This window comes from Chelmon rostratus, chromosome 19 (genome assembly GCF_017976325.1).
Source record: "Chelmon rostratus isolate fCheRos1 chromosome 19, fCheRos1.pri, whole genome shotgun sequence".
Classification (NCBI taxonomy): domain Eukaryota; kingdom Metazoa; phylum Chordata; class Actinopteri; order Chaetodontiformes; family Chaetodontidae; genus Chelmon; species Chelmon rostratus.
Window position 1 is genome coordinate 8,698,124 of NC_055676.1, and position 23,151 is coordinate 8,721,274.

Sequence of the window (23,151 nt, forward strand, 5' to 3'; positions counted from 1 at the left end):
CTTTGACAGAGAATAAAGGGCCAGTGGAGAGAACAAACCCATGTGGAGTTCGTTTCAACTTCCAAATGATGCATGCTAGTTTCTGAAAAAGATGGAAATGCAAAATGTTGCAAGCTGTACATGTGATACATGTAAATTCCTACGATGAACATATGTTTTTACTTTAAAAATAACACGAGGGTGATGTGATAGATCAGTCATTCCCAACGGGGGGTTTTCACTTTACCAGGTGTAAAGCTGAAAACACTGAAAAAAAGAAAAAAGAAGCCAAAGCACTGACAATTCCAGGAACACAATGAAAACTTTTGGATAAACTGGGATTATCATTATCATCTATCTGGATCGGTGTCTTCGTTGTGAAAGGCTGTTGTCTCTCCTCCGTCTGCCTCTGTGGGCCACATGCAGCATTTTGTTCTTGGAGAAGGGAAAGAATTTGCACCTACAAGTTTTTCAGATGTTTATCTGAGGTTTTGTAACTTCTCTTGCGTCGTTGTGCAGAGTGAGTGACAATCAGCAGCGCTGCCAGTGGAACCCATCCCTGGGAAGTTCACTTATGTTTCCCTCTAACAATAAGAAGATTATCTTCAAATGGGAAACTGTGTTTACTTTACCTTAGGACTGATCTTAACAGATAAGATATTATCATAACATAAAAAAAGTTCATTGCAAAATATGGAGACTGTTTAATGTTTAGTTGCCTGCAAGTAGTTTTGCATGGAAATCTCTGCTGTGTTTTGTCTAATGTGCAGAATTTGACGCTTCCCGACGGCTTTGAATGGAACCACCAGAGGGCCACAGATGACGTCTCTGGACTACAGTCCTGTGAACATCTGGCCTCCCTCTTGTGCCTTCTGAGCTGACAGCAGTTGGATCAAACACACTGGCTCAGTTCAGCAGGAACAGGGGTCTAGTCAACACACAACATGGCGTCCTGAATGTGGAGTCGATCATTTGAGGTGACATCTTGAGGAGCTTCACTGAGTCTGATGCTGCCTTTGTATCATTCAGGAACACATGTCATTAGATAACAGAGTCTTTTCTCCACAAGCTCTCATCATGAGTGTTCACTGTCCTCCAGTGGGTACAGTAAGGATTATACTAGAGTGGGTGAGGGTCCACGTGACACAAAAGTCAGCATGAGGTTTATTCGTAGGCTCCTGATGGACATCCGCGTACCTCCAGTTTCTTTTTAAATATATGCACTGTGTGCCACAGGAGGTTAGCATATAACGAATTAGCTAACAGGCTATGTCACTCAGTTCAGTTGCTTCACTATGTTGGTACTCAAATTATGCAACTGTAGAATTAAAATTTAAAGTAGTTCTCATAATTGAAACATTGTGAATTTGAGTGACATTATTTTGCTAAAAATATAAATCAAAGTTATATAAAAATGGGGGCGTTTCTTATTTTTGCAATTTCAGAACGCTCCTCACAACAATAACATTGTATGATTTTCAGTTCATAAGTCTTTTATCTAAATACTTCACAAAACTGGCTACACACCTGGCAGACCAACCTGCTCACTTTTTTTTCACCATGCATTATTGGTGCTGTTTTTGTCTTGATTTTCCAGGACTGGATGGCGACAAACAGACATAATTTGCTTCTCTCCCATGTTAGAGGAGATGTATCCAGCCGTAAAAGAAATGCATTTTTTGTGCCTGGGACAGTAGGAGGCGTACTCCGTGTATTTTATGGTATTATGGACGCATTATTGACAGCTGTATTGTAATAGCTATGGTAATAGCTCTGGTCATAGCTCTGGAGTGTGTGTGTGTTGTGTGGCATTCATACCAGAATAAAGGCAGACATGACAGCAAACTCAATTCTGGTGAAAACATAGAATGGACAGAAACACTCTCACAAATGAACAAATAACAAAACCAAGAAGCATGTCTTTGATTTACAGATTTTTTTTCTTCCCACTGCTTTCAATGCAGCTGTAATGCCCAAATTTCCCCAACTGGGGATAAAAGTTAAAAAAATAAATAATAAACTTTCATCTTATCTTATCTTATCTTATAAAAAACGGTGTTTACAATCAGTACATATAAATGTGATTTCATAAATGTGGTTCATAAAAGTGGGGGCTGAAAAACTCTGCTGCCCCCCCCACCCCGAAAAATAATAACAACAAATACTGATGCATTTATTGTAATGCACGTAATGTCCTCTAGAGGGCAGACGTCTTCTTTTCGTCATCTACTCTGCAGTAAAACACACGAAGAAGACGAACGGGAAACAATAACAAGGCTGTTTTACAACTTGCCCAGAGGGGAGAGGAAGCTTTCCATTTCGGAGTACTATGAAAAACTAAAAAAGTTCGTCAAGTTACTCAGAAGCATGATCAGCCTGAAGACTATAGAGAGTCAGATATCTGCTGTACTGGAGAGTCTGGTGAAAGCGGCGGTGGCGGAGCTGAGCACACTTGTGGACCAGTGCTCGGCTAACGCTATGGCCGCTCAGCACGGCTGTGCTCAGGCTCCAGTAACACCTGTGAAGAACAAAGAGGAGGAGAGCGAAGCGGCTCCACCGGAGGGGAGACAGCAGTTTAACACAAATATAACGGTAACGCACACACACAGACATTATTGTCTAACGTGAGAGGAGGTACTAAGCCACTTAGCGGTTGCGCAGTTGTTAAAAACATTCAGTCTAATGTCTTTAGCAGAGACATAACAAATTTAAGAAAGTTGTGCATGCCTCCCAGCTGCAATGTTTTGGTCAGAAACATGACATTTTTCACTGAGCAGAGTCTGTCCAATCAGAACCACTAGGCAGGATTTGTGTCCAGCTAATCTAAGTTCCGTAAGTTTGTCCTGTTCCGCTACTATAAACTACCCTTCCCATTGAGGCTTGCCGGTTGTTGCCATGGAGAGGACGCCAGAGGCGGTAAAAACTTCACTTGGTGTTGCTGGAGTTTAGGGTGTTGTTCAGCAACCAAAATCCAGATTTTGTTGTTGGTTAGTTCCCAGAGTGACATTTTCAGAGTGCTGTTTTTGTCCAACCATGGATCCAGAATACAATATTCCATAAATGTTTGTATAAAACAGATAAAAGCAGCATATTATCTTCACATTTGAGAAAATCCTAACTCTAAACGCATAGTATTTCTTCTTTAATAAATTCCCTAAATTATTATTTTTCACTCAGCCAACAGATCATTTAATTGACTATTAGTGATATATCACTCCTGTTGCTCTTCATTCTTTCTTACTTGTGACTTCACAGAGCCAGTTTGCATCCCTCATGGAAACCTGGGCCAAAGGTGCAGTAGAGAAAATATTGATAATGTTGAAAGTCTCCATGAGTGAAGCTGAGGATGATCCTGCGTCAGAGGGAGGGCAGAGGGCCGGGCTGAGCGACGGGACGAAACAGACGCGTGTGAAGCCGAAAGCGGGGTGTGTGGCTGCGTCCAAAAAAAGTAAGTCAGTTAATGGTTTGAGAGGCTGTGGAGAAGCTTTTCATCTTCACACGATGGCATTTTTTCCCCCCATACATTAAACAAGGTTTTATGTTCTTTTTAATTGACAGAATCAGCATCCAGGAGGCCACGTCAGAAGAGAAAGAAAACTGACAGAGGACTTGAATCAGTGATTAGAAAGGAGAATGACCATATGTATTGCCGAGGTATTTACACAGCGGATATCCATATCCATATGAAACACCAACCAAAAAATTCAAGTCTCTCACTTACTCAGACTTGTAAAGGCTGCTTAGTGTCCTCCGACCAGCTTCCATGGCAGAGATGTACCTTCCCTCACATCCATGTTGGATGAGATAGCTGGACAGAAGTCCTGCCTAGTGGTACTGATTGGACAGGCTCTGCTCAGTGAAACATGTCATGTTTCAGACCAAAACATTGTAGCTGGGAGGCATGCACAACTTTCTTAACTTTGTTATGTATCTGCTAGAGAGCGCTGAAACTGTGATGGCTTGTCACACATCTGTGGCTTCATCCACTGCATCGCTGCCTTGCTTTAACAAAGTGAGGCACTGTGAGCCCTGCCTGAGACAAAACTGAGACAACTTTGAGACATTATATCTTAATAAGAGAGTCACTAAAGTCAATCTCATGTGTTGTGTTTTCAGAGGAGCAACATACTGAAGAACCAGCAGCAGCAGCAGCAGACTCAGAAACCAAACCTGGTAACTACTGCCTCTTTACAAACCAGCAGAACAGATACTTCCTGTGTGTTATTTTATTTGATTATTTTCTTCCCTTTTTTTGTCTTTGTACCAGGAAGTCTCTTGAGATGTATAATCTGTACAGGAGCGACCTGGACAAAATAGCAATGTAGAGTAGAGAATAAATCAAATACATTCGCATATAGCACCTTAAGGACCTGAAAGGCACAAAAGAAAGAAGTTACTGCCACATTCTTCATGAAACATGTTTCAAATGTGTTTGAATGCCTGATATTAAGGCGGTGTTTCCAAATGACACTTATTTTATAAATTATTGCAAGTCCAGGGTCCTTACTACAAAAATGCAATCTTGCCGAGCTGCATGCATGGACACAGTATGCTGGCGTTATTTTTGACATTTGTAGTTGTTGCTGTTCTTTGAAACTGTCTTCAGTACTTCTTATAGGTCATTGCTGTGTTCCAAACTGAACCACTTTTACCTTCTCAAAAACAAAGTTTCTAATTGGTTACTCCTTTACTGTAACATAAACATAACATTAAAAAAAAACTGAAGTCAACGAAGAAGTTTTAATTGATTTCAACATTTTCTTGCTCTGTTAACGTGATCAAAACACATTTTCCTTTCATATAAACCTGTTTGTCTTAATGAGCAAAACCAAAAACCAAAAAAAAATTGGAAATTAAACTTAGATTTGTTGTGAGTGGCTGTGTTTGTCTGTGTTGGCGTATACGTGCCACTTTGTTTGAAGTCCCCTAATGAAGTTTTGTGTTTGTTTGCTTCAGCTGATGCAGCTGCACGTGAGAGCAACTCTGGATCCCCGTCTGAACCCAAAGCTGCGTTAACAGAACCTTTGTCTGAGCTGGCCTCTGATGTAAGCGGGGAAGATGACACCCAGGAGGTTACCGACACTTCAAGTACCACACAAAAGATTAAAAAGAAGCCCACAGGGCCATTCCATTGTCCTTCTTGTAACAAATCGTTTGCTCTGAAGTGTTTGATGGACAGACACTTCCTGACTCACTCCAAACCTCACTTTTGCTCTGAGTGTGGCAAACGTTTTGCTGGGCTGCGGGGGCTCATCGCACATTCAAGACGTCACACCGGAGAGAAGCTTCACAAATGCTCCGACTGTGGGACGGAGTTTGCTTACAAATCTACCTTTGACAGACACATGCGTCAGCACAGCCTGGAGAAACCGAGCACCCACACGTGCACCCTGTGTGAGAATGAGTTCACTGGGCTGTTGGCGTTTCAGCGGCACCGCTGTTGCGCCTTGCAAAAGACGTTTGTGTGCTCGCTTTGTCCAGAGACCTTCGAGAGCAGACAGAGTTTGGCCGATCACGAGAATCAACATTCAGGAGACAGAGATTTTGTCTGCGAAATGTGCGGCGAGGGTTTCTTCTCGTCCTCGTCCTTGGCCACTCACCGGGTGACTCACATGCAAAAGGAAAACTACTGCGATGTTGTCAGCCTCGGATGCAGCGACCTGAGCATCCTCAAAAATCACACGAGCAAACAAGCCGGTGAAAAGCTTTTCTCCTGCGAGGTTTGCGGGAAAGGTTGTAGCCACCAGAGTGCCCTGAAGCACCACATGCTGACCCACACGGGGGAGAGGCCGTACATCTGCGAGACCTGCGGCAAGCGCTGCAGCCACGCCAGCGCGCTTCAGAACCACATGAGGATCCACACCGGAAAGAAACCGGGGCAGCAGCCCGTCTGCAACACGTGCGGCAAAAAATTCCGCCGCACGATCAATCTCAAATATCACATGAGCATCCACACAGGGGAGAAGCCGTACACCTGCGATCAGTGTGATAAAAAGTTCAGCAACCCCAGCAATCTCAAATTACACATGAGGGTTCACTCAGGGGAGAAGATGTACGGCTGCAACATCTGCGGCAGGAGGTTCACTCACTCCAGCAGCCTTAAGCTGCACAGACGGTTCCACACAGGAGAAAGGCCCTATCAGTGCATAGTCTGCGGGGAAGGGTTCAGGTACAACGGCGAGTTCAAGAAACATCAGACAAGTCACCTGCCAGATGGAGATGGGTTGTCTGAAAAAACTGCAATGAAAATCTGAAACTTTTCACTGATGCTTCCTGCATGTTTACATATCATACACTAGAGGCTGGGCAATGTGACCATGAATACTGTGAGATAATGGAGACCTGGTGTCATGATCCTGTCTGTGCCTTTAATAATCCTGACTGGATTAGACCCTGTATCAGACCATGCCAGGCGTCGTTGCAAGTGTAAAAGTAATCAGATTTACCAGGAACAATGAAAACTTCTTACATCTGGTTATATTGTCTAAAAATAAAACTTTCTACATCAGGAGGTAAAATCATGTACACTACATGACCAAAAACCTGGTTTTTGAACATGTCATTCCAAAACACGAACATCACTGTGCTGCTTCAACAGCCTCCACCCTTGAGGAGAGGGATTTGCTCTCCTTCAGACACAAGAGCATTAGTGAGGTCCAACACTGACTCACAGTCAAGTGTTCCAGTTCATCCCAAAGGTGATGGGGTTGAGGTGCATGTGTGTGTTGTCATTTTGAAAAAGGAACGGGTCTTCTACAGACTGTTGGAAGCATACGGTAGCATTAAGATTTCCCTTTGTTTCAACTACAACTCCATGAAGCAGCTCCAGACCTGAACAACACACACCTGGAGTGTCCACATACTCTTGGCAATATAGTTTACACCAGGCTCGGCCTATTGCCCACTCCTAACAACATATGGTCAAAAGTATTTTGTTAAAAAGGAAAACGTATGTAAGGGTTCAAATTAACTTCTCAAAAATAAAAAATATCTTTATGTAAAGTTTGTTCTCCGCTGTCTTCATTAGTAGCTGTTGGTTGCCGTCTTTCTTGAAGAAGTGCTCGCTTTCAGTTTTTACACTTGTTTTACTGGAATCATGAATGACTTACATGTGAGTAATTTCCTTTGCCATTAAACAAAGGAAGGGGAGGAGGGGGTAATGAGGTCAATAAAGAAAGCGGAAATCCAAAGCTGATTACACGTCGTTGTGCCTGAGACCTTGTACAAATGTTCTGGGCAGATGCAGTGACTTTAAAACAACAGTGGGATTTCGGCAGGAGCTGCAGTCACAAATACAGCCAAGTTTGTTTAAGTTTTGTGAGGAACAGTAGCTACGTTTACACTGGATGGATATCCCAGGATGTAAATATCGTAATTCAGGCTTGAAGAAAGAATTGACTGATTTACTGGACTGGATACTGGAACATTGTTTTAATCCAGATTAAACAAAAAAATATATAAGGTGTTAATTGGTGAGCTTCAGAGGTGCAGGCTGGCACATTGTTTTTACATTTGGAAAGACCTGGGCTAGCTGCTCCCCCCTGTTTACAGTTTATGTACTAAGATGAAATAACCCCATGTGGTAAGGACAGATATGAGTGGGGTATTCATTTTTTTTTTAATCTAACTCTTGGCTGGAAAGCAAATCATCTTTTTTCTCAAGATGCCAAATTGGTCCTTTAACTTAATATTTACTGATTGAAAGGACATTATGTAGAAAAAAGAATGAAAAATACAGTATTTGAAGTAAAATAATGCTCTTTGTCTTTGTTGTTTGGGCCACTGTTATTGTTGAGGTCCGATTAACTCTCTTTATGAACAAACTCAGCTTCATTAAATACAAAACTCGGAGCAATCACATCATCCACTTCTGTGATGTTTCGAACCCTATCCTCCAGGAGAACACGTCCACAAAGCGCACGACATCCCTGAAGTGATCACAAGGCAAATCTCACAACAATGATGTAAGACATGTATCGTGTGGTGATGAGGAAGTCACTTGAAGAGCGCTCTGGAGCTGTTAGACTGTGCCTCCCCAGATTCTTTCATTAACTGAGACACTGAGAAATGAACTGTGAATATGGTGTGACCTTCCCCAATACCTTTAACTGTAACATACAGTACTTTATTAGCCCTAAACATGAAAACCTGATGCTGATCATGGACAGCCTTTGCTCACGAATGATCCAACCACTAACATGTGTCCTGCGGAGTCATCCACTAGATGGTGGTAGATGATCAACGTACATGAAACTGCAACATTACCATTAGGCTCCACAGCCATTGGTGCAAGGGGATGATATCTGATTTACACTGTCATCAGGTGTGCTTACTGTAAGCCATCCTCTGACTGTACACAAATGATCTTTTTGATAAATGTATGAAACTTTTCCTGCTACAGAATTCTAGTTTCAAGAGGATGTGACTTCACAGAGAGAGTGTATGTACTAATCTGCCGGTGAAACTGGATTTGATGTTATCAACCTGTGACTCTCCGTAACAATTGCAGCATGAAGAAATAAAGTCAGCTCGAAACAAAAACCCTCCTCACATGAAACCAGCTCTGCGAGGAGCTCGGTGTTGCTCGTGGCAGCGCCAACTGTTCGCCTGTGTGACTCCGTCTCAGGCTGCACTAAGCAGGTCACACACTTCTAATACCGTCTCACTGCGTTTAGTATAACCTTTGGGCCGACTGTGCTTAATGCTGCTAAGAATTTGGTGTTTTTCCAGAGATTAAACTCCCGCTGACACTGAGGTGAAGTTTTCTTTGCAGGAAGTTGGTTTAAGACACACACACACATACAATTCATCATTTAGTTTATGAGTTAAAAAAATCTTGTGAGGACAGGATAGCAATAACCTACAATTTAATTTATACTAACATTTAAAACAAATATATATAATAAAAACTGAGCGCTTCCTTTGGCTTTCCATGAAACCTTTGTGTAGTGTAGAGTTTGGAAACTCCTCAGTAATGGTCTCTGATATCAGGTCAAGTTGTCAGTTGTCCTGAATGTACAATGCTGACATAATGGCAGTGGAGTTGATGACGGTGGCTGTCAGTATTCTCTATCCATGCTTGCTGTTAATGCAATGTGTTGTGGCACAGTAATGGTAGGCCTACAGCTAGCAAGCCTAATAGTCAATATTAGCAATAGTTTTGTGTAAGCACATCAAAAACATGTCGACAATTTTGCACGAGGATCATGATGCAGGAGCTTCTCACCAAATTTTGATGAGCCAGAATCCATCAACTGTTTTTTCCAACACTGCTGAAATAAAACATTTGTAATAAATAATGAAAGTTTAAGCCTTAGAAGAAACAAAACAAAACAAAAACATGTGCCAGGGATATCAAATTCCAGTCCAATTTGTTCTCTTGTTGCAGTTCCTCTCCACCCTGCGGAGCTTCGTAGACTCATTCAGCTGCTTGTTTTGTTTTGTTTTTTCTGACGTGCAAAGTTTCTGCTTTGGATCACTCTTTCTGCTCTTATAGAGACATTCTGAGTTAAAGCAGGAAGGTGTTTTCTTTGAAGAAGCTCTAAAAATTGCACATGACCTGCCCAACACCAAATGGCAGTCAGACACCTGCATCTGTAACCACAACCTGTTCCAAAAACGTTGAGATGCTTTGTAAAACCTGAGTAAAAACAGAACGCGATGACCTGCAAATCCTGTTCCACCTATATTCAGCTGAATACAGTCCAAAGATATTTCATGTTCAAACTGATGAACTTCATTGTCTTTGCCTGCAACATGTTCTCAAAAAGTTGGGGCAGGAGCATGTTTGCCACTGTGTTACATCAAATTTCTTTGCCGTTCTTGCTTGTTATACGGCTTCAGTTGCTCAACAGTCTAGAGGGTCGTATTTTGTGCTTCATAATGTGACAAATTTTTAATGGGAGACTGATCTGGACTGCAGGCAGGCCAGTCTAGTACCCACACTGTTCTACTACGAGGTTGGCTTGGCATTGTCTTCCTGGAATAAGCACAGACGTCCCTGAAAAAGACGTCTGGATGGCAGCATATGTTGCTCCAAAACGTGTATCTACGTTTCAGCATCAATGGTGCCTTCACAGATGTGCAAGTTACACATGGCATGGCCACTAACACACCCTTGTACCCTTACAGATGCCGGCTTGTGAACTTTGCTCTGGTAACAGTCTGGACGGTCCTTTTCATCTTTAGCCCAGAGGACACAACATCCACGATTTACATACACAATCTGAAGTGTGGACTCTTCAGACCACAGAACACTTTTCCACATTGCATCGGTCCATCTCAGATGAGCTCAGGTCCAGAGAACTCAGTGGTGTTTCTAGATGCTGTTGATAAATAGCTTTCACTGTGCATATGTGAGTCTAACTTGGATGTGTAGTATTTCTGAGCTCATGTAGTCATGTCCTCAATCGTGTCGATTTCTAATGCACCGCTGCCTGAGAGATCCAAGGTCACAGGCATTCAATGTTGGTTTTCGGCCTTGCCGCTTGCCTGCAGAGATTTCTATGGATTCTCTTAGTCTTTTGATGATATTATAGATTGTAGATGGTGAAATCCCCATAGTCTGTGCAACTCTGTGTTGAGAAAAGTTGTTCTTAAACTGTGGGACAATTTGTTCATGCAGTTTTTCACAAAGTGCTGAAGCTCGCTCCATCCTTGCTTGTGAACGACTGAGCCTTTCCAGGATGCTCCTTTCACACCCAATTATGATGCTATCACTTGTTACCAATCAAATTGTTTCCCTCTGGAATGATCCAAACAGGTGCTTTAGGAGTGTTTCACATCTTTCCCAGTCTTTTGTTGGTCCTGTCCCAACTTGTTTGAAACGTGTTGCTGCATCAATCATATGGTAGAATGTCAGCGATGTGATGTTCAGTGCTTTGTTTACTGCGGCTCCAATGTATTGCAAAAAATTCTGGTATCTTTACCAAAACATAGGTTTCATAATGGTGCTAGTAGCAGAAGATTTCAAACAGCATGGAGCAGAGATGTGCTCAGAGACCTGGATACAGGGTTTCAAGAAGGTCTCCTATTCATTCCATTGAGAGCTGCTCACTGGGTACATATGCCAAAAAGATCAGTTGGGCTTACTTGGGCTTCTGTGTTCTTGAGTCCATAGAGCATGTGCATTACAGACTTCATCTGGCTGAGCTGATTGACTTCCTGCTGCCTACCCACACACATACATGGCATAATTTCTTTTTTTACTGATTTTATTGAATTGGATTGAATTTTATTGGATTCAGTTCTGGTAATAAAATGTGTCATTTCATAGTGTTTGTGACTGTCAGAGACATTTTTACAACCATTCCTTTAATAATCATCAGACTTGAAAACCACTTTTCCAGCAGGTGTGTGTGTGATGTGATACTACAATGCGAAATGTGGCCAATATCCCAAAATCACCTCACAGCCCAAGCGCTGTTCCAGGGCCTGAGTCCCTGTAATCGACCATGGTGCACCATTGATCTGTTTGCATTCAGACAGAAGGTGCTGCTTCAGTTCATTTCAGAAACGGGAGCAGCGTCGATACCGTCAGGTGAACCTGCTGCTACCTGCCGGCTGACCTCCAGCAACTTTCCTTTCTCGTCCACTGTGGCTCCCTGCGTGTTGTCTAACTGTGATTAATGGAAGGCAGTTTAAGGGTTACTACCCTGACGGTCAGCTGGAGCCGTGTCAGTGTCAGTGACTGCAGAGTGATGAACTGTAGGGACTGAGAAAAGGCAATCAGCATGCAGAGGTGCTTTCCTCCTGATCGTTCGATCCAAGGTCCAGATTCAGTCAGACAGGTAATCATACCTTAACTGTCAGAGCTCCTGAACTCTGGGGGGACCAGTCTGTAGAGATCAGGGCTGCAAATGCCGTTTCTTCTTTAAAGACTCACTTCTACAAATTACTGTCGCCTTCTTAGGGATTATTTAGCTATTCTACTATTTTAGTTTATGTACTTTTACCTGAGCAGTGTTTAAATTTTTGTGATACATTTTTTAAATTGACTATTTCACCTCTTTTATCTGATATATTTGTTTTACTCTTTTGATGCTTTGTTTGTATGATTTGTACAGTGCTATAAACTAAACCCCATAAATATATAATTTATGATAACATGATTGACAATTGGATGGATGAATGGACGAACACTGGGATGGGTGAAATGGTGGATGGATGGTTGGATGGGTGAATGGAAGATGGATAAAAGGATAGATGATGGATGAATGATGGATGATAATGAATGAATGAATGTATAATGAATGGATGGATGGATGGATGGTAGAATGGGTGCAAGAACAGATGGCAGGATGGATGGATGGTGCTCGGATGGGTGAAGGGATGGGTTTATGGTAAAATGGGTACAAGGATAGATGGATGGATGAATGACAGATGATAATGAATTAATGTATAATGAATTGATGGATGGGTGGATGGATGGATGGATGGATGGATGGACAAAACGGTGGAAGGATGGTTGGATGGATGGATGATAATGAATGGATGAACGCTAGATGGTATGTATAAAGTATAATGAATTAATGAATTGAAAATGAACGCATCGATACATGAATTGATGATAGACAAATGGATGGTAGAATGGGTACAAGAATAGATGGATGAATGATGAATGAATGAATTGATATTGAGTGGATGGATGGATGGATGGATGAATGGATTCATGGCTGGCTGGATCATATATCTGGAGTGTCACAGGTCACAGAACCAGATCAATGCATGTCACCTGACTGGACATGTGACTGCGAGCGCGAGAGCAGAATGTGATCAATCAATTCTAGGGCCACAGCTCACTGACACGATGACTCTGACCTTGGGTAGACACCATTAATTAAACTCTGCCGAGCTCTTTATCACTCACCGCTCGCCCTCATGTGGACGGCCCATCGGTCAGCAGCAGCAGCCGACTGTCAGCAGTGAGCAGGATAATGCGAGCGTTCAGGCGCTGCATTATGCAACATTATCAAACACGTGTGGGTCGAACCGTTAAAAGCGCATCGAGCTCAGAGCTGAACTGGTGTCAGTGATGATGTGGACTCGCAGCTCACACACATTAAGTAACTGCTGAGTCTGCAGGAAGTGAGGGAAATAAAAAAAGAAAGCGTTACAGTTTGGTGTCTGGAAACCAGGATGACTTTCACACACAGCTTGACGTTCGTAAGATACAGTACGAAGCCAATATACTTGAAGTCTTACCTCATAAACTTCATTGATTTATGTAAATATATGCTTATTCTGAATTGTTTTGGGAATCTCTGACGTACATGATACTATAGGACTCCATTCAAAATACTGCAGAAAATCCTCATGTTAACCGTTGATACATTATATTCTTGCCATGAAACATTTCAGTTGCTCTGCTGATTTTCATGTAGCAGTATTGCAGCCTTGGATGAGACAGATCAGAATGGGTCAGACACTGGATGGAAAGCTATCCAGTATTAAGGGATATGGATTAGGATCAAGAGCAAAACAAATGACAACCTACTTTTGACTGAGCCTTGTGACAATGTTAGTATGTCTCCCTGGCTTAGGGGCCCCCTAACCCCTGTGGACCCCTGGGCCTGGGCCTGGTAAACCCATGCTGTAATCCATACATGCATCTAATTAAGTGTTATTGGTAAGGTTTTTCATCAAGTATCAAATGTGAAGGCATTGGTAGCAAAGAAGAGGATACATCATGATTTCTCATTAGTTGAAGAAGACAGTAGATAAAGACTCGAAGAAAGGAGGGAAGGAAGTGTAAAGGGAGAAAAGAAAGAAAGGTCTTTTTACATTTGTTTGCCTTTTGAGGATACAATATTTTTTTTCATGTCTTAAGGGAAATCTGTATCTGCATGCAGAGTTAATCACTAACCCCAGCTGTCAGATACCATATACATCACTCTGAAATGTAATGGAGGGAAAGTACAAAGTTTCCCAAAATGGAAATTTCCCAGTCTACTGTGAACAGTCGTTATAAACAAAATGTGTGTATATTTGCTTTATTGTCACAAACCTGATGCAAAAAAAATCTGTTAGAAAATTGCCATTAGAATCAGAAGCAGCTAACTTCTGCAATATTTAACCAAAACACATCAGTGCACCGTAAATCCAATAACAGCGGAATGTCGGTGATGAAGCCGTCCAGAATCAATGGTTTTCCAGCAAATGTGCAGCAGCAGCAAATGACGAATTAATTTTTCCTGTGGGTCCTCTTGATGAAAGGAGGGTTCATTTTATTGACTGACAGGGAAAGGTCAGAGTGGGGGAACGCCACTCCTGGGCCTTTAAAGATGGAGTGATATTTCGTGTGAGGAAATCAAAACAAGGCCTCTAAATGGAGTCAACGGGGAACGCAGACCCAGCTGCACTATTGACAAGAGAAGAAGAAAAAATGAAGGAGCTCACTCGGAGACGAGAGCCACGGAGGGATCAAGTCGTGACATTCTACCTGTCATTTAGCTGATTTCCCCCTTGGTTTTCATTTCCTCTTACCCATGGAGGACATTTCATCTATCATGCAAGGAAATGCAAAAACATAAAAAACCCTCCAGGAACATTAAAATAAAACAGACATAATACACACAAAAAATACTAAATAACATATCATAAGAATATGACTCATATAGTGTTGTGACTACTTGCAGGGTTTTGGAGCCTGGTGGGTGCTGGGGGGGGGGGGTTAAGTATGTTGAATGCTTTCAACATATCCCACTATTTCATACCCTCAATCTATGTTTTAATTAGTGTTCAATCCCCTGAAAACAAGAATCATTGTGTTTTGTTACCTTAGAATGAGCTCTTCCATGCACCGCCATGTTTCTACAGTAGCCCTGAACGGACAAACCAAATGCTGGCTCCAGAGAGAGCTTATCGCATTTTTCACGGCCACTGCAGGGGAGGCCGTAGACCGAGAGTCTACAACCATGTTAGCAGCTCTTTGAGGCTGTACTTAGGCACGGTGTTGCTTCAAGCTGGGTGCTAACAGCAGCGTGCTAGCATGCTCACGATGGCAAATGTTTACCATGTTTTCCATCTTAGTTTAGTGCATTAGCATGCTAACATTTGCTAATTAGCAAGACACACAAAGCATAGCTGAGGCTGATGGGAACTTTATTAGTTTTGCTGGTGATTTGTTTAATCACAAAAAGAACTGGATGAATTCAAAATTTGACAATTAGTCAAGTGTCATGTCAATCCAATCTCAAACAGTTGTTGACATATTTCAGACTGGACTAAAGCAGCGGACCGGCAGACTGATGTTACGATCCCTGTAGAGCCGTGCCACAAGCCTGGTTAAAAACAGTGTGAGGACGGACCATTAAAGGCCAATATTAATATGTGTGACCTCAAATTATGTGTCTGTTACTTATTTCACTTGCTCTCTACCCTCTAATCGTCTTTGTCCAAAATCAAAATGAAAATGTACCAAATACAGTAAGTCCACAGCAAGAGTGGCAATGGGAAATTATATAAAAGCCATTAATGTGAGGGAACTGATTACTTCATTTGAGAGATTTCGTAAGTGGAGAATGAAATGGTTGTTTGTAATCTATGATTATACTTAAGAGAACAAAATTCAGTATTTCGAGTTTTTTGACAGAGGAAATTTGAAGGAAGGATCTGTAATTGCAGGGAACAAAGCAGTAACGTGTGGGAACCCTCTAACTTATTTTTTCTTCATTGTTTACAAGGAAAGGGATGTCAAATGTAATGTTCACTCAACAGCCTGCTCATGTTACATTTACAGCAGAGGGAATCTGATGGTTACAGATTACAACATATTCTTATATATATTCTGTATACCTGATATCTGCTGTAGAAAGGATGTGATCTAGGTCCTCACTCAGACCTGAATAGTTGCTGGTTTTTCTATTTCACATGCAACCAGAGACATATTATTTCTCCTTTGACAACAGCTGAGTAGGTTCAGGGAACTCCAGAAATGCCCCTGCCATAATTTGTGCCTTTTATTATCAGTCATCATTTTGTTCAGTGGGTGAGAGGGACAGCTTTATGATGTCCATATATTAAACTACTTCTCAGGGGCCGAGGACAGTCCAGTATTTGACCCATAAAGTATTTCAGTAAAACCCTGATAATAATAATTAGAGTTCCCTCAGTAGCTATTTAATAAAGCTGCCGTAACCTGGCTGTACTGTAATCATCGGCCTTGATGCCGACTGATTATTCAGGGCTGTTTCATTTATACATACCATATACAATTCTATGCACCTGCATAAATCATTTCTAAAAAAAGAAGAAAAAGCTTTTGGCCCTGAGCTTGCTCTAGGGAAACACTACCTGAGGAGCAGAGGCTTGCAGAATCACTATCATCTTCTAAATCACTTCCCAAGACTTGTCTGCATTAATACAACTATGTTTCACTGCAGTTAATAAAGCTCCTTTACTCTTACTGTCAGTATTTTTTTCTTCTGCCTCTATTCTGTTTGATTACCTGCCTTTTATTAAGCATGCATTCTTTCAGGATCACTTATTTCACCATATATAAGCCATACTGGGGCACGAAAACATATAAAGATAGTTGTCTCTGAGCGCCACAGTTGGACTTTGTCTGGAACCTCACATTTTCTTTCTTTTTCTCACTGCATTCGCAGCAGGAACGTGTAACTTAGTGCGAGCCCACGTGAGCGTGTCTGCATGTGTGACTAATCTACCTGCTCTAATGGCACCATTAGAGTGTTTCATTGGGGCCCAAATAGGCTGAGGCCTGGTCTTAATGGAGCCTGCGTGGCTCTGAACCGAGAGCACAGTCCGGTGGCTGGAGAAGGACATTTCGCTCCCCCAATAATAAGGTATAACAAGATCTGCAAAGTGTTCAAATGGCAAAATCAATACGAAACTGAAATGTTGCCATGGACACGTGAAAGCTAGTGGAGAAGAGTGGAGAGGCGCCGCTGATCTGGAATATTGGGGTATATTGAGGTTGAGTGTTGCATGGTTTTATCGTCAGCGATGGAACAAGAAAAATGGCTGATCTGAAAAAGCAAAAAGAACTTAATATCTGGCCTCTTCAGAAGAAGAAAAATGAACTCGTTTGTGCTTGTGTGTTTGATTTAATTAAATCTTCTGCCACGTCCTCTATGCAAAGGCAACGGTACTTTCGAACATTTTCATGAACCCTGTGTTTCTTTAAGTCTTGACTGCCTGGACTTCAGTTACCTCCACCAGCTGGTTCATGTTTTTGGTCCATTTATTTGTTTGTCTGATTGTTAGTTCGCTGGACATCAAAAATCCCTGTCAGATTTGAATGAAACTTGATCTGGGCACAACAGCACCACCATGTGGCCATTTCTAAGCACTTTCTGCGTTAGCTTATGGCTGCAGGTGTCAGACCTATCATTTTAAGACATGGCCATTGTCATACGAACAGATTTTCTACAGGTGTGATCACGTCCTTTTCAACCGTGTTTGCTCATTAAGTGGTAGAGCATCATGCTGCCTGTGCTGATGCTCTTCCTCTATTGGGGTAGCCTGCAGCATTTTGGATCATTATTCTAGGGTCTGTTCATTAGACGTGAAGTTGCCCAGGGCAGTGTGAATTGACAGGAAGACGTGTCCAGGCAAGTTTAAAAATGTTCGTATAGTTTTGTGGATGTAGTTCTACTTCATAAATGTACAGGGACGAGAGGAAAAGTTTAGAGTTCTGAGTTGTCTGAAAAGCAGAATTAGAGCTGGAATTGGTCTGCAGACGTCGCTCAGTGGCTGCAAACTGCTCCTAATACTTATAATAATAAATGCAGAGAATGAATTTCCATTTGGGGATCAGTAAGGATAATTTAAGAATAGTTGGACGCAGCCCTACCTGATCCTGCCATCGAAAAGGGGGTTTAAGACATTTTGGCCATTCCAACAAGCCGTTCTTCTGAAGCATACTGAGGCTTTTACACAACAACTGAGGCTATGTTTCAGTTGCAGATTGATTCGGTGTGAATATAGAAACCCTGAATGCTCTTCTTCGCATTGCAGCCAAGTGGGTAGCAGCACTGCTGTATGTCTTACCTAAAGGGTGAAATGTATCGGTGCTACAGCTGAGAGCTACACCTCTGTCTGTATTCCTTCAGCAAAGCTTTTCCATACAGCATCAACAGATGCTCAGGGTTTGGCTGATGTCTCTCTCAGACATCAACAAGACCTACATTAATGTGGAGAGATTAATGCTGTTGACTCAGTCGACGAACAAAGAATTAAGATGGACAATGAAGAAGCTGTTTCTGCCTGTCAGTCTGTTGACCGGTTTTAGAGGTGAAAGAGAGCCATCGGAGAGCGATGTTTTCTCTTTTTTCCCCTGCTCAGAATGTCAGGTAGTCCGTTAATGAGAAAAACGTGGATGTCAGAGCCTGAACTCTTGGGCAGTTTCTGCCCGTCTCCAAGGAAACAATTAAGACTCTCTCTTCATGGACAACCACAACCCTCACTCTCAGCATGCAGGAAATCTGCCCATGCCTCCCCTCCATACATATCGTCTATTAGGGGTATTTCTGAGAATCACAACACGGTATTTGGCAAAACACAATTAGTAAGTTCACTACAAGTCTTTGTTTTTTAATATGTGTTCAGTATTTTTTCAGATTTTAAATCCCATTAGGAAAATACTGAAAATCATTTTGCGTTTAAGATAAAACCACAGTGTTTTTGCATGATTTCCAGGTATTCTCTACATAACCAGTGTGATCTGTTACCATGGATCTACCCACCTTTTTTGTTCTCAATTCCTTGTTGTCAGGATTATGCAATTAAAACATGTAAATTGTCCTGTTTTTGTATGTGGGCAAGAAGGTCTGAAATGTGGGCTGTGGACTGTATTCACGAGCTGAAGCAGCTAAAAGAGTGGTGAACTGGGAGGGGTACTCCTGTTAACCAGTGTTCTGGAGGTTAACGTCCTGTTCATTTTCTCAGACAATGTCAAGGGACAGACAGTTGAAGCACTTCAAGGATGGACACGAAACTGTGCCGGATGACCTTTCCATATAGAAGGTTAACAAAATTGGACATTAGAAAATATATGGTTCTCTGATGAGAGTCTGTGTAGATAAAAAGCTTTTCCAGAGAGACGTTAACTCCATCTCCTTAAAATTCTGTTGAGCGGAAGGACCTGAAGCTAACAATTACACTATATAGAAACCTAATTAAACATTCAGCAGCTAATTTGAACTTGGTACTCGCAAGATTGGTCCCTCTGACTGTCTCCTTCTCCACGGCTGTGGTAGTCCAGGCTCATGGTTATCAGCAGGTACTCGGGTACTGCACATGAGTACAGATTTGAGGTACTTTACTTGAGTCTTTTCCATTCATGCCACATTATATTTCTACTCCACATCTGAGAGAAATATTGTCCTTTTTACTACATTTACCTGACAGCCTTAGCTATAAGGTACACACAAAATACAAGAAGAATTTATTAAATATGATGTTTTAAACTGCTTAACAGTTTACACAAGCACACCTGTAATGATCAGCTGATTAATCAGCTGACTGACAGAAAATTAACAATTCTGATAATCATTTAGGTCAATAAGATAAATAAGATAATCACTTTCACAAATGTGTGGATTTCCTACTTTTCCTGCATTGAATACTTCTAGTTTTAATACTAAGATTTTTGTGATAGTACTTACATTACATTATATTACATAATATTACTTACGTAACTTTTTCAGTGCAGGACTTTTAGGCTACTAGTAACAGATCATGTTTACAGAGTGGTATTCGTACTTTTCCTCAATGATACATTCGCCAAGTTTGCTGTTTGTTGCAAGTTTGTTGTCAAGTCGATCGGATGAACGGTTGTCAGGATATTCAAAGGACAGACAGACAGAGATCCCTTTCTTTCAAATGAGATTACTTCAGTAATCTTTACTATAGGGCCACCGTGAGGTCTATATTTTTGTCTTTAAAGCATTTTGTACTTTAATTTACAACCAAATACCTGCAAAACTAATGAACAGAAATAATGAACAGATGAACATGGCAAACATGTTATATGCATGTTACATGTGTGCCATGTATATATGAATATGTTAGCAAGATGATGGTAGAATTGTGCTCACAGTAAGCACATATGCAGCCTTACAGAGCCATTAGCACGGCCATAGACTGTTCATCTTGTTTTCTGCACTCCACTCAGGTCCTCCTCTGCTTCATTAGTATCTGCAGGATCCTCCATAGTCACAATCGACCAGCTGTTCTATAAAGAACTCTGTAGCCTGAAGAGCAGCCAGACAGGAGAGAAAGCGATTTCTTTCCCCTACTCCCATGTGTCTTTCCCATAGTCTCGCTCTCTGTCTCACTCCAGCACTTTCTTTCTTTTCCTCACACTTTCCGTTCATTCTACACCATTGTGGGATCTGTCTCAAGGTTACCCTTTAAGTGCAGGTGTGTGTATTTGTGTGTGATGCTCAAAGAACCTGTTGTATTGATTTGGACCGCTGGGCGAGCCTGTCAGCAGCCTTGAGTCCTGGTGAACAGCACAGGGACATGCAGCTAAAAGGAGATAGATTTCTGAGTTTATACTGTGTTTATCCACTTTTCTTCTGCGGACTTGCACTCTCTGGCCACATGAATATAAATCTTAAATGCCTCTATTGTCTTTCACAGTCCTTATTTCACATATGTTGAATGTCAACTAGTTCAACATCAGTTTCTGTTCATTGGAAAGCAGGAATTATTCATTGGAAAGCATGAAAAATGTAATTGATGAATATTTCATTACTTCAAGAGCACGAATGATTAATTTGTACACACTTTTTCCCTCCTCAGCTACTTTTACTTCTTATTGTATAACTGCTGGACCATTACAACATATATTTGGTGAGCCTGTATATACAAACATCCCCACATTTCCCCCCATGAATTTCAATACAGTTATTTTTGTGGAATGCTACCCTCTTCCAGACATTTCACAAAACTTCTGATTCAGACATCTAGCTTACCTGCAGTGCGCAGACGGCCCGGTTTGCGGTTTGCTAACGGTTAGTTGCCATGCCGAAGGGTCAGTCTTTTCCAAAGAGCTCCAGGATGCTAACTTCTTCCTTCATAAAGTACAATGACCACTCTGTGTTCATGGTGTCCATGGTGGAGTTGTGCTAAATGCTGAAATAATTGTACCCCATCCTGATACATGTGTGCATGAACATGTGGTACACTTGAGGGCCCCGGTTTTGACCACAGTTGAGTACAAACAGATTCAATTGACTATTGAGGAACAAGACCCACAAAAAAATGTGATCAAAAAGCCAAAAATGGATGTTTGATGTCTTGTAGACATACTTTTTGTTAACAGATCGTAGCCTGCAGTGACAAATACATTGCATTTCCTGTGGCAGCTTCACAATAAAAGCTACTGTGTGTTTCAGCAAAGGAATGTGTTTACTGTGAAGCAGTTTGGTTTGCATTAGCAGTAACTTCATACAGTGGAAAGAAAAGGAACTGTAAACTATGAAGCTGTTATCAGTGAAATAAAATCTGTGCTGGATTACATGCGGGCATCCTTTTTCTGGGAATCCCCCATGCTTCGGTAGGCAATCTCAATGTAGCACGGGAATGGCGGACCCTGCCACTACCAATAATAACACTACTAACACTACAATAATTACTGAGTGTAAATGCATTGAATGGCTACTGCTGAAAAATAGCTGACCATTGTGTCAAAATGTGTTTTGATTTCATTAAAAAAATTATATAAAAAATAAAAATTATATATGCATGTTTGTGTGTGTGTGTGTGTGTGTGTGTGTGTGTGTGGAAAGGGCCTCAGGCTGCAACTGAGGATTCAGCTCCTCTACACGGAGAATGCACTCTGCTAGGTGAGCTGGGGGGCATCCCATAATATGTGTACATATGGTGACTGTTTTAATCCCTGTTTTTAATATAGCGCCTGTAATTCTGATGTCACATATATGTTCATACAAATACGTGACATCGTCCTTCAAACTTGCTACCAGGTAGCAAAGCCTAGCTTAGTGTCCTTGACCTCAGTGGTAATTAAAAAGAAAGAATGAGAGCCGCACAGTGAACTGTACATTGCACATCACTGTAAAGTGAACTGCTCTTCCCACAGGAAACCTTCCTGTGTGTCCCTGTCGTCCACCCACATGTTTTCACACATACGCTTTAATTGACAAGACAACAGATGCTCTGTTCAGAACCTACTGTCAGCCTTCTTCTAAATGCCATGAATGTTTCACCTTCTTTTAAAAAAACAAATCTGCCACCACCTGAATCACTGCAGCAGCGCAAGACCTGTCGCCACACAGACTGCTGTCAGAGCGGATTTATTTTTTGTGATCTCAGGTGATTCTTGAAGAAAACCGTTCGCCAAGATGAAGTGCTGGACCCAAATCAAATTTCCCCTTCAAAATTTCGTAAAGAAGTCTGGAAAATGGCTCGTATATTTTAACCTTTAGGAATTCATCCTTCACCACAGACTTTGTCCCCCAAACACTTAAACAATGTGACATTGATTTTTTCCCTCGGCTTTACACTTTGTAGCACTATTAATGATGTTGCCTATCAATAACTTTAATAATAAACTATAGTAATTATTGCCAGTGATCAAAATGATGAGCGGTTGTCACTCTAATGAGCATGAGTTTGAGGAATTTTCTCAAACTTAATATTTTGACTATTATGTGTATTTGCATGTTTTCTAAATGCTGTGCATGTGTTGTTAAATTAATGATGTTGCTTGTGTTTTGTCTGTTCACATGCTTTTTAAGCTGCAGTGCGTTGAGCTCATGGGGCCAATGAACGCATTTCATGTGATGTGGGAGACAGTTTTGGATTATTAATCTAGTATGACTGTCAGGCTAGTTGATGGAGTAGCAGTTCAAGGTGTCTTGGGTGGGTGCTTGCTGTCCTCAGTGCTTGGGCTCGGCTCTAGGCAACATATTCTTTGGGGTTGTGTTTCACAAAGTGGTGAACATCGCTCCATCCTTGTTGTGAATGACTGAGCCTTTCATACCCAATCATGATACTATCACCTGTTACCAATCAACCTGTTTACCTGTGGAATGTTCCAAACAGGCGTTTTTAGAGCGTTCCACAACTTTCCCAGTCTGTTGTTGCTCCTGTCCCAACAGGTCAAACATTAAATATATTGTTTTTGTACTGTTTTCAATTGATTATATGTCAAAAAGGATTAGCAAATGGTCACATTCTGTT

General features: G+C 41.5%; 1 protein-coding gene across 1 annotated transcript; it reads left to right on the plus strand.

The window, feature by feature from the left end:
- Positions 1-972: 972 nt before the first annotated feature.
- LOC121623183 (oocyte zinc finger protein XlCOF6-like) lies at positions 973-6,962 on the plus strand. The gene is made up of 5 exons (XM_041960379.1): positions 973-2,571; positions 3,235-3,427; positions 3,538-3,633; positions 4,096-4,152; positions 4,936-6,962. The coding sequence occupies exons 1-5, from the start codon at positions 2,161-2,163 to the stop codon at positions 6,231-6,233; spliced, it is 2,055 nt and encodes a 684-aa protein (XP_041816313.1). The 5' UTR covers positions 973-2,160; the 3' UTR covers positions 6,234-6,962.
- The last annotated feature ends 16,189 nt before the right edge of the window (positions 6,963-23,151 follow it).

Excerpts from the sequence above, each read along its gene's own strand:
- LOC121623183 (XM_041960379.1), top strand. The coding sequence starts at position 2,161 with ATGCACGTAATGTCCTCTAGAGGGCAGACGTCTTCTTTTCGTCATCTA. Across the intron at positions 3,634-4,095 it reads TGACCATATGTATTGCCGAG|AGGAGCAACATACTGAAGAA; the intron begins GTATTTACACAG and ends TTGTGTTTTCAG. Across the intron at positions 4,153-4,935 it reads AGACTCAGAAACCAAACCTG|CTGATGCAGCTGCACGTGAG; the intron begins GTAACTACTGCC and ends TGTTTGCTTCAG.